Source organism: Bombus huntii, chromosome 4, assembly GCF_024542735.1.
Source record: "Bombus huntii isolate Logan2020A chromosome 4, iyBomHunt1.1, whole genome shotgun sequence".
NCBI classification, from domain to species: Eukaryota; Metazoa; Arthropoda; class Insecta; order Hymenoptera; family Apidae; genus Bombus; species Bombus huntii.
Genome location: NC_066241.1, coordinates 3,057,485 through 3,070,027, shown reverse-complemented (window position 1 = coordinate 3,070,027; position 12,543 = coordinate 3,057,485). Strand labels below are relative to the sequence as shown.

The 12,543-nt window shown below is 41.9% G+C and overlaps 1 protein-coding gene across 1 annotated transcript; it reads right to left on the bottom strand.

Annotated features, from left to right (window-relative positions):
* Window positions 1–1,037: 1,037 nt before the first annotated feature.
* Window positions 1,038–4,247, bottom strand: LOC126864506 (uncharacterized). Its single transcript, XM_050615919.1, has 2 exons — window positions 2,910–4,247; window positions 1,038–2,823 (listed from the first exon to the last, which is right to left on the bottom strand). The coding sequence occupies exons 1-2, from the start codon at window positions 4,104–4,106 to the stop codon at window positions 2,173–2,175; spliced, it is 1,848 nt and encodes a 615-aa protein (XP_050471876.1). The 5' UTR covers window positions 4,107–4,247; the 3' UTR covers window positions 1,038–2,172.
* Window positions 4,248–12,543: the final 8,296 nt, after the last annotated feature.

Sequence of the window (12,543 nt, the reverse complement as noted above, 5' to 3'; positions counted from 1 at the left end):
CTTTCGTTTCGATCGAAGTTCGAAAAATGGCGCACGTCGTACGTACCATACTCGTCGAAACATTTCGAAATCTGTGCGCGATGATGCTGTTGGTAAAAATTTGCCGGCCTTGACACACGTACACCGATCACCAACGATTTCCAGGTACGTTGGCCGACGTAGTTGCAGCGGTGACGGTAATGGCTGACCGTCGTCACTACCCTCGCTTAGCGTCGTTCGGTATCTGCGTCGCAACTGTGTCCGGCGCATACGAGCATTCTACGTCACTGTATCATTTTATCTACCGCGAGCAAGATTTTACCGTTACGGCCCCACGAGATCCGAGACGTTTTCATAACATCGTGGCGATCTTTCTCGATAGCCGTTTCACCGCTGTGAAACGACAAGCACGAGGACGAACATCGATCGCACTACGTAACCGGGCTTATCGACGATGTTACTTGATCGTTCTCCGCCTCGTTGAACCGGTGACGTGAACGAGAATCTCGCGAACGACGCCGATATCACCGACAAGACGATACGACTGAAAAGGTTGCCGATTTCGGAGTCCATTTAAAACTTAGTTCTGTCGTTATCCTATCGACGTACGTGCGCGTGCATACAAAAGATGTATACCCTTTGAATCAACTCGATTACAGTGCGCGTATGTATAGCATTTTTTGGCACAGCCGAGTCATCGATCGCGTCGATTTTCGAACAAATCTTAATTTTATAAACGATAACGATTCGATCCGAAAAGATTCGCGTGAACGGCGGTCAAATCGATTTTATCGCTGTCCTTCGCTCTGATTATGACAGACCTAAGCGATTCGATCGAAACAAGGAGAGGAATTACGCGAGTGAAATTACGGCCCTCCTTTCTTGTTTTTCACGAGATCCGATTAGTCCGTGACCAGATTGATTATTCGAGGAGCTGCGCTTCTTCAGATCCTAACGCGTTAGGTGTAAATCTTAAACTGCCTTATGGAAGCGGGCGTATATTTTTATTAAATAATTTTTATTAAAAGGACAAGATATTAAAAGACCTAAAAGACCTAAAAGTCTAACTACGTATAAACGTAAATCGTACGATAAATAAAAGTGTGGAATTCGTAGAAACAATTACATCTACGTAAGCTTAATTATCTCTCACTTATAATACAATTCGACGCGTGCCACAATTACGTGATATTGGTAAATCTCGAGATCATAAAGTATATGTAACGCCAAGTTCCAGCACACTGTAAGATATTTCTTTACAGAAATACCACGACGGTAAAATTTGCTTTTTCTTTGTTGCTCTTCGTGCATTTTTTTTTTTTTTTGCATCCTCGTTTCGCGTTTCCAGGTGACAACGAAAGGAAACGAAAGAGAACGAATTTTAAGAAATAGCTTTGAAATCGAAAATCTATTCTATCGCGCGCACGACAAAAGTCTTTGCGAGAAAGTTTCCGTTAGAAACGGTAAGTAAGACTTAACGTTTTGTATAATTTCTGTCAGTTAGTTTCTGTTTCTTCTACCACGTTCCACAGCTTTCAACTAAAAACTGTGATCGAATGTTTCGCGTTTCGCACCTTACGAAAAGGACAGATTTTTAAACCGTTAAAATACGTGCGAATATAAAAATAGATGGTTCTCGCGATTTAATTAAAACACAAAGTTCGCTCGTTTAAAAGAAACAGTCACAGTTGGCGTGTTCGAAAGATCTCGTAAAATATTTGTTCCCAAATACACGGGACTATCACACGACAGAATTACATATGTGCATGGTTTATAACGTACGATCGTTAAAAAGAACTTGCGTACAATCCTAAAACGACGTTTACGTAAATCTACAAGCATTTAAAAAGCGCTCATCCGACCCGAGCTTCTAAAACGTTCGCTGCAATATACTTACAACATGGAAAAGTGCTAAAACGATCATGAAATACTCAATAATCACAATTACCTGTACTACAAATTCGTACAAAAATTTGTATCGTCGATTTCGTTACACGTCGTTCCCGATCATATATCGAGCGACAATCAGATCTGAAAATAAGTCGTGTCAAAGCTGCCCGACTAATAAACTAATAAACTAATTTCATGATACCTATACCGATTATATAATAATATAATAATATACCAATTTCATGCTAAAATAAACGAATCTCGACAGAGGGACCGCTTGCTTACAATTACTTTCGAATTAAATTAAATGCCGGAGATCAGATTGTTCGACGATGACAATTGCACCTGGGTGTTCATGTAGATTCTAGTATCGATAGGCCTTGTGACGGCATGGTGAGATTCCAAGTCGTCGTAAATGCTGGATCTAGGTCTCTCGATACTTCGTAACTTGGGAATGTCGTAAATCGGCTCCTCTTTCATGTTTAGCTTCGACTTCGACTTCCACATCCATAGTATTTTGTTCTCGGACTTGGATAAGAATCTTCTGGGGACGTCGTAGTGGCTGGTCACGGACGATGAGCTGCCATAGACATTCGACGAGGGATGGTCGCTGCAGCTTCTTCGACACTCCACCTCGTACAGGTCGTTCTTAATGGTCACCGATGACGAGGCATTATCGTTGCGATACACCTGACAGCTGTTAAATTTCGCCAAGTTGTCTATCTTAATCGAGGTAACGAACAGATTTTTCGAGATCTTCGATACGCGTGGATGGTTCGGTAGCTTGGGTACAAGTTGTTCGCCAACTAAAGGCGATAGAAGCGGAGTCGTCTGAGAAGGAGGAGGATAGGACGGGCCAAGATCCAGATTCACGTCCTCGCGTGGCACCTCCGTTAAAAGCAGCTGTTTTCCCTTTTGGCTTCTGTGATATCGAACGAACGTGTTACTTTGTTGCTTAACGAGTAGTAATGTTTATTTATAAAATTATAAGAACATGAAGCAAGTACCTACTCCGCGGAAAGATACGTATCGCTATAAACTTCGCTCAGTTCTTCGTTCGATGTGCTCTTCGATTTGAAAGTTTTCAGGTCGCTTCTTCCGCTAAATTGGAAATAAATGTTTTCTTGGTGACGTAGCACGTCAGCGACGGAAACCAGAGAAGTTAGAGACATAGAGGAACAAGATCTCTCTTCGTCAGAATCTTCGAGTTCTCGCGGTTCCTCGGTCAGGTTTCTTTCCGACGAGAACCTTTTGATGAGCCTGCTTCTGTTGAACGAACAGAGCAGCTTCTTCAGCGATCTCTTCCGCGGCAGCCTCTTTCCGATGACAGGTATCCAATCGATGAAAGTGTCCTCGACGTTGATCGGTTTCTTCAGAAATGCCCCGACTACCCTTGGAGATGTATCGACATGTGAAGTTTCTGACAACGTCGAATTATGCTCGCTTTGCAGGGACTCGTCGATCAAGGTACTCGTTGTTGGAAGAGAGTCGTTGGGTGTAGAAACAGTTTCTTCCGGCGAAGTTACGTAGATATCGGCTCTATTCGTCGTCTTCGTCTTGTCGGGAGAGGACGTTTTCATCGAGTCGGAAAGCTCGATCTTTCGCATCAGCTCTGCTCTTGTGAAGCAATTAGGGGGGCTCGAGGAATCGGAACTGGAATGCAAGAAAGTCGAGCAGATCTCCAGACCAGAAGATTTGCGACCGAATGCAGACAAGATCATCTCTGATTCGCTTAAGCGCTTCGAATCTTCTAACATTCTTAGTCTTCTCTGAAGTCTGTTATTGTCCCGCGACGTACGAGAAATTCTCTGCTCGGATGACAAGGCACCTCCGTCACATTCGTCAACGTCCCCGCTATTTGGATTCGAACGCGAGGAAGCGCTTTTGAAAGGATTGCGGAGTATCCTCGATTTTCTTTTCAAAGATTCCAGCATAGGTGCAGCTTTCGACTTATTTGCTTCCAGACTTTCTGAAATCTCCTGCGCGGTCTTCGAATCGTTATAAATATTGTATTTCACTTCGAAAGCTTCGACGATCTTCTTGACGAAGTTCCTCTGCTTGTATTCGTCGGTTGCTTTCTCCTTTTTCGAAGGCGAGAGATAACCCTTCTCGAAATTGCGAATAATGCTCTCCAAATTCGGTATTTCTCGAGGTCCAAGCGTCGATTGAAAAATTGTCCGTGAAGTATCAATCTCGTGGCTGTTACACGCTTCGCTTTTACGTGTAACTCTTATCATATCTCTAGTGGTTGCAGTATCGACTGGAACTTTATGCTTCTTCGCCGAATAATCCTCAAGCAAGTTAATCCAATCTCCCTTGACAAGCTCTAACCTGCCTATCTCGTTCTTTCGTTGTCTCCTCTCGTCCTCTTGCCACGCCTCGAACTATAACAGAATAAAAAAAAGAAAAGGTAAATTTGCAAATGCGCTGATACAATTTCTTGCTCGTTATCAAGTATTCCGTTATTGGCAAAGTTTTTACAGATAAGAGGAAGGATGCGTCGAACAACCAACCTCCCCGTCGCTTCTCACCACCGTGTTCTTGAAGTTATTCTTCCTCGTACCTCGTACTTGTTTCAGCAGTCCTGCGTATTTTAAGTTTCACCGAGTCTAAGGTCTACGCCGTTGCATGGACAATCACCACGATTCAACCGAATTAAATTCGCGTTAAGAATTCTGATTAGCTTCCAGACCGGTGACGCGGTTCACGCAATTGCACATTAAAATCACACTTTCCGCGTAAACTCGATGTCGAGAGCTTGAAATTTGGCTATTAAGTGAAGGCCCAGCGAGTAACACAGTATATTTATAGCTTCGTGAACATGGGAGGTAGGTAAAAATCGGTACTGTTTACCTGGCGGTACTTGTCCCGGCGGTACTTATCCTGGCGGTACTTATCCTGGTAGAAGGGAGGGATGAAGTTGGATTTATAATTAGGGTCAAATCGAGGCTCGGTATATTTCGAAACTTTCTACCAACGATTAATTTCTATATAATTCATAATATTTATATTTGGATAATTTAATTAGATCTCGCCGCTTAATTCTTTTATCCTAAAACGATTCAAAATATACCCCTAAGCGGTATAAAATCGATACTCGGTAGCAATGGAAAAAAAAATATTCCGACCTCGTTTTTTCGTTTTTCCACTTTTTCCACTTCATTTTTTCACTGCGCCATAGAGCTCGCATGGTAATTGAATTGAGACACGCGGTGGAAGTCACAGAGAAAAAGCGCGTGGACGTGCAACCAGCATCGATGATTAATTGCTCGTCGTTCTTGAAAATTCCTACCTACGCGGATTCGAAAAATAAAGGAACGCGAGAATAAGTGGAAATAGAGATAACGCGAACTAGATGTTCCTCGTTGTACGAATCACGATATATTCGATGTATAACGAAGAGATAATTGGATATAATGAAGATCACACCGATTAAGAAAATCAACACGAACATCGTGTACTTTTGTTAAATCAATGAAATTGTTGTTTGTACGCCCAAGGATCGGGCGTATTGTTCGCCGCACTGTTTCTCCTCTGTGTATACAATTCCCATCGTTCTCGCGATATAGATTTTCCATTTATTAAAGCAGGATCATGCAAATTTATCGGGCGATCGGCGAATGGAAATTTCGGTATCGGCAGGACGCGACTCGACCGTTCCCATTCCTGAGGTCCAGCTTGCTCATTCGACCCCTTTAACGACCATACCTGCCAGAAATAAGCTTCCTTGCAGGAACGACGAGAAACAAAACAATATTCCGGGATCTTCCAACGGGACAATATATCGTCCTCGCTAGGAAATATCGGTACAACTACCTGCCACCGTAATCGATTGGCATTCGACAGAACGGTTTTACCGATCCCCTGTGCGCGTATCGATACCGAATACCCATCAGGGATTAAAATGAATCGAGGAGAATTTCAAACGAGGGAATTCCGTTGACTCGTTTGTTCGTTCGGTATTAAATATTACGCTCGGCAGAGACACCGATCGATACGAGGAAATCCGGCAAATTGTACGGAGGAAGGTGAAACAATTGCAATTAAAACCAATTTCTCTCGTCGTCTTTCGAATACTTGAAAACCACCGACGCGTCTCATCCTCGTAGACGGACGATTACCATTCTGCAGACTAATCGAATTCTAGGATATTAATCGAGTTGCGGAAAACGACGCCCGGTTAGTGGTGCGAGTAAACGTAAAACACGCCGTAGCCGTAAATAAGCAGAGCGTTTCAGAAATTTCACGAACGCGTATTAAATCGAATAACGCGAATAGTATACGTTGACCTTAATTATTTAGTTAGTCGCGTACAGTAAAATTTATAATTACCATTCGACTAGATCGGATATGATAAAATAATATTTGAAATTTTCAAAATATCCACCGTATTGTTGCCGTTAAGTCGCGAACGATTACTTTGCGAGTTTTGAGCAGATATCTACCAAAGAAAAACCCGATAATTCAACGAACAAGGTTTTCTCCGCTTTCCTTTTGCACAAAAGCAATTAAAATATCGATGCTTGTATCGCTTAATGGGTATTGCGTTGCGATATAAAAATTTGTCCTATCGCCGCTGAGAGAAATTGTTACGTGCGGGCGAGCCTGAACGAAGAAATGGAATTTAGCAGTCGATTAAATATCAATGGAGGGGAAAAGGATGACCGATAGGATCGTGGGCCACGACGAAGATTACGATATTTCTGTATTCAGCTGGCTCGCGGCAAATCAGGATATCGATACGATTTGCTTGTATCTATCAGTTCGCATTTAATATCACGTTGCGCTAATTGCCCATGGAAATTAAATACGCGAGACAAACGGATACGAGGCTACAGGGAAAGAGGGAAATTGGATTTCTCGTAAACTCGCGCAACGATTAGTGCAAGCTCTTCCAATTTTCTCGTTTCTTTGCACGATCGACAATTAGAGAAAGTTACTGTAGTTGCGACGTTACAATTTTCCCGTAGTCGGTGTAATCCTCGGCGAGAAGCTTCCGATCCGATCCAATCTTCTCGATGAAGCGTGAATTAACGCGATACAATTCTTTCGGTATTAACGAGACGGCTACAAGAAATTTACAAGGCGAACAAAAAAGTCAAGTTGATAGAGCGTTTGAAATATTTGCAAAGTGTACACGGTGAACGAAACAAAGTGCTACAAATTCTTAGGAACTACCGTGAATATGCGTTTCTTATGAATTTTCCACTTACTTTAGGTAGGTTTTCCACTTGTTCTTAAATCTAACGAACGACGAATTTGTATTCCTTACGAACAAGAAGATAGTAATTTCCATGAGGAAACACCCTTCGTACCGTTTACCTGCATAAGACAGGTAAAATAGAAGGTAGGATGCGCACCACCGATTTATATTTATTGCCGAGTATGCTGTTTGGATTTATGGTATTCGTTATTTTTATCGTCGCATCACCGCTGTCTTTGTATTAGGATTAGGCAGAAAGGCACGTATACCTGACACATTGTATAGCAACTACCCAATCCTTTCAATCCGTTTGTTTCAACTCAACATCCACACAATTCCAGTAAATGCAATAGTAAATGTTTAGTCTGAACGTGTATTCGTTTTACGAATAAAATTTACCGATGATAATAAATTCAACAACGAGGGGGAATTCAAGAATCAAAGAACGTTGGACGCGCTATCGTTGAAAGGCAACTCGATACGAAGAAGCACCTCTGTGAAATTATTACTTCCATCTTGCAACGAAAAAACAAATGCCGATCGCGTAATCCTTAGCCGATTCGATAGAGGGGAAGCATTTTCTCTCCAATTTCGCTTCGGCTCGTCCCGTCTGTTTATGTCAGAAATTTAGCTGTAAAGAAATCCGATTGAAGCGACGTAATTAGAATACGACAGGTTCAGCTCGCGATTATTCGTACCGATCAAAGCCAGTTACACGACGATCAGTATCAGAAACTGTGTTACGGACTGCCTACCGCTTAACTCCTTATCCTTTCTCGAATTTGTCGAATCTGCTTCGAGCCGCGTTACGTGCAACGTTCTTCGATTTTACGGAGAACTTAACTTATCGATGATTTCGTTCACGCAGGATCGAATCGCGCCATCGGCTACAGTTTTCCCAGGTCGCCCGGAAAACGACGAGAAACGCAACGAGTCTTGACAAGGATAAAGCTTCCGTCGAGGAAAGTTAACGGGACAACGTACGATTCTGATCCTGCTAAACCATCTCCTGTAAAATTAACGCGATTGATAACCAAGCCTACGCATATAGACTTGTTTCCAAATAATTTGAAACATTTTATTGCATTTTTCATTGCCAATTCGATTGTGCTGATCGTTGTTAACCTTTCGAAAGAATAAATAAATCGATAAATAAATATTCCGCTTATGTTTTAGGATTTCTCTGTTGGATTTAAATTTTCCTCTAGAAATATTCTTTCCCATTCGGCGTACGTTGTAAAATATTTGCGATAATGAGTTGGGACTAGACACTCTCTATATATCTCTCTCGAATATATCAACAGCGATAGATACCGTTTAGCCCACGTATACGCACAGTATACGATCAAATCTTTTTTATTAAGCTGTTTTCACGAATGCTCGGTCGCTTAGAGTTTCAGAAATATCAAGAAAAACCGTACGTAGTAAGTAGCATTGCTGCGAACAGCTGTCAACGACCTTCGTTTTTAATTACGGTAGTAGATACGAATTTTACGACAGATCAGAATTAATTACGCTCGGACAGTTTTAAAAAGCACAGTTTTAAAAGTCACAATGCAAGAATGACACGACACGAACATGACAATCTACGTTTATTACTATAATATCCACCTAGTCGAGGTCCCATTGTTGAAAAATAGGTAGAGCTCGTCCGTACCTTCTGCCTGCTCATCCTAATCACGCCAGGCTTTTGTATCACGCTTCCTGTTTCGCACCTCCGACGAAAGACTCCAGCCAACCGACGAACGCTTGTCGGTGCTCGAAAGAAAATTCGCGATAAATTCGAGCAAAAATCACCGTCTAAATACGTGATTGACGCGAATGCATTTCATAAAAGAAAAATGGAATTTCAGAGCTGACTCGTTGACAAAGTGGCGAATTCACCATAGTGCTGACCTTTGACCTAGTTCTTTGTCCCAGGAAACGTTTGCGTGGGTGGAATACGACGAAGATAAAGCAGTCTCGGGTAAAGAAAATCAGTCGTTTTGGCGCCAAACGCATCGATTTTCAAGAAATCCCGGGAACTTTCCATGCATCAACCATGAGGCCATATCAGACCTCTAGTCCCGACGATCTTCCCGCTTGATCGGAAGCTGATCAAAACGTTTCCCGAATACACGACGCTTCCGATTTCCCAACGGTTCCTTTTTCCCTCCACGGGACACTTTATTTTATTTCTATTATTTATTTGTTTAATTTATTCGCGATACGTTAACCGCGATCGGTCTTTTCCGATTCATTCCTGAATCTCTTTGTCGCATACCGTAGCTATCAGAAGTTTCAATAATTCAAAGATAGTTAGTATCGTTGTAAATAATTTATCGCTTATCAAGCAAATAATGCAAATTTCACCGCACGTGCCTCTAAACTCTGACGTACTATTTTACGCTGCAGTAAAATTACGGAATAATTGTCTGTACATGCATGCGGCTAAAGTATTTATAATTCTACCGACGAATCTATCAGCAAGCGTAGATCCACCAAATCGATTCCAATAATTTTCTTCTTAAAATGCGGAACGAGCGATATTAAATATTATACGTTATTTGTTACTTTAAACATTAATATTTAATGATATTTAAATATCGCGAATAAATACGCGACCAGAGCGGAGATATTAAAAAGCTGTCATTGTGCGAAGCATTTTAAATCGTGTTTGGCAAATTGACCTTGGCTGCGTCTCTCCGTCCGTTACCTGCCCTTTAAGCGAGCTGCTCGCTCTAACGATTCAATAAAAATTTATTACACTCGCATTCGTGCATCGCTGATCCAGGGCCAATTCCGCGAGTATTTTATTTCAATCGTCGTCTACGGTTGTCGCGTGTGTTCATCGTGTTCCGTTGGATAAGATGGACAACATCGCCGAAGAAGAATCATTCGAGAGGGATTTACTTTCAAACAAACGAGAAGAAAAGTCGTACTCTTGTTCGTCGCTATCCGATTTTCAGAAGTCGATGGATCTCGAGTTCGAAGATTCTTTCTTCGATGTGAGAAAATCCACGGTTTTTTTATCCACGAAGATTATGGATAAAAAGCTGGGCACGAGCTCGGGGATTGGCTGCCGCTTCTTGGACGAGGAAAAAACGAAGAAGACAAAGTGTCGTCGTCGAGAGACGGTGGAGCATACGTTGGAACGCAAGAAAAGATCGTTCAACAGGAAGCCCCGCTAAATGATCATGCAAAGAGGAGTCTGCAACTTTTCTTGCTGATATTCGGGGTTATCCTTCCTCCTCGAACTCGTTTTCATCTTTGGTCAACCAAAGAGTGTGTTCGACACCCGTCCGCGCAAATTACGAAGACCGATTTATGCGAGAGACTTTCGCTAAACGCGAAAAACAATAGGATCGTTGTTCGCAGGAAAGCGGCTTCGGTCGGCGGCGCGACTTGCGAGGGATTCTCCAGGGAAATTTCAAAGACCTAAGCAGTCTCGAGGCAACTGACCAACGATAAATTATCTTCGTTCGTTCGACTGCTCTATTTTACAGATCCAACACGAACGACCGAGTGGTCTAGAGTTTGTTCGTTCTTTCGACCGTCTCACGCACCTCTCGAAGAACGCGAAACGCAGCAAGAAATCCGTAGCGCGGACTCTGCGACAAAGTTTTCTCGAGAAGCATCTATTACGCGGAGAAATAAAAATTCACGAGACACCAACTGCATTCTCAGTTACGTAACATCATCAGCCGATCGTGGAATAATCTAGCAGAGAAACCAGATTACGAATATCGAAGTCGACCGACGAATCGATCCACGATGATTCTTTCTTCCAGTAGTTTCAAGGATTCCGACTACCACAGCTCGCGATACTCCAATGTTTCGTGGAACGAGAGCTGAACGTTACAGCGGAAAAAAGCAATGCTGAAAACACGAAAGTACAGCAGCTTCGTAACAGCAGAGTAAAGAGAGCAGATGTTTCGATAGATTTTAATAGTTCTTACGTTACCACGACGTACGTTTAATCAGGACATACTCGAGAGATTAGGTTGGTTAAAAAGTTTATCGCCAAGTTGCGCGTTTGACTTGGTGCACGCTGTCTAGATTAAGAAACGTTCGAATAATTTGGCGAAACCAAATCTGTTCGACGATCTCTGGCGAATGTAATGCAAGTATTTGAAAAGAAAGATTTTTTTTTTTATTTATTTATTTACATTTTACAATTTGTCCAGTAGGACATTTGGTAAAATATCATAGCTTAGTGGTATAATAATATAACATGTGGATGGCTACCCCCAGTGGGATACCATCTTCGAATTTGATTGATTTATGAAAAGAAAGATGGAGAGAGTGGAGTATTTGTGGACTTTACCTCGATACTCGTCCCGTCGTTCGAGAAGTGTAAATTAACTCGCCGAATCAATACTTAACGTCTTCCGCGGGATCTTAACGCGTAGCCGATGACGAATCAATTTTCCGAAATCTTATATTTAGGAGACGCGAGAAATTGTTATTTCATGGCCGCGGAGCGTTGTTGCTAGTAAAAAAAGGTTTAATCGATAGAGGAGGGCTCATCGTGCCGTTGAAAAATATATCTCTGATTAAAATCTAATCGATCTTTTAGCCGATACCCACGCTTCGACGATGTCCGTATCATTTCGTTCGTATGCATCGATTCACGAGGATGTGTGCGATATTTTGCGTGATTAAACAGACATTAAACTGCGGACGTTTATGGATGTACGAAAAATAAATGAAAAAAAAACTCGAGATTCTACGAAATATTCGGAACAAAGCGCTCGCTCTAATGTCCAGCGAGTGAAATGTATCTCCATTTAGATTCCATTAATTTCTTTAATTGCAAAAATATGAATTTACGTAAAGACCCGCAGCCTAGTAATAACGAAAATAGCTACAAATATGTTTTATCTCTAAAGTGCAATGCGTTTCAGCGGAACAAATTGGATCGTGGCAATTAATCAATCGCAACGTGCGCCCTTTGTAATGTAATCGTATAATTATATCCAGAATGAAGAGCGCGAGTGTTTCAGGCATACCAGGCAGGTTACCTCCAGGCGAAATCATTCTACCGGCGATTTAACGAAAGGAGGTTAATTGCAAAATTATGTGAGAGTACCGAATCGCAGGTAGCGTCTTCGCAAGAATATCGAAGACCAGTCGTTTCTGTAGAACGACGTGGTCTGACGTCGAAGTATACAATATATAAAACGCTGTATTCCGCGTGCGCTCTCGATATATATTCATATAAAAAAAAAAATTTATCTCATAACTCGATCATTTCCCATCCGTTTTCATGCTGAGCGAGTCGCTAGTCAAATTTTCGTAATTTCCGATGTAATTCGATAACGAGCCTCGCAACTTCCATTCTGACGTAACTTCGTTTTCGTACCAACGTTCGACCGATGTTTGTTCGCATTGCGTTTAAAATGGAAATAAAGACGTAAAACTCTGAAATGTTGTTGGAATTTGGCCTTTTTCTCTGCCTTTGCCCGCTTTTTAGCAATTGCAACGCTAAT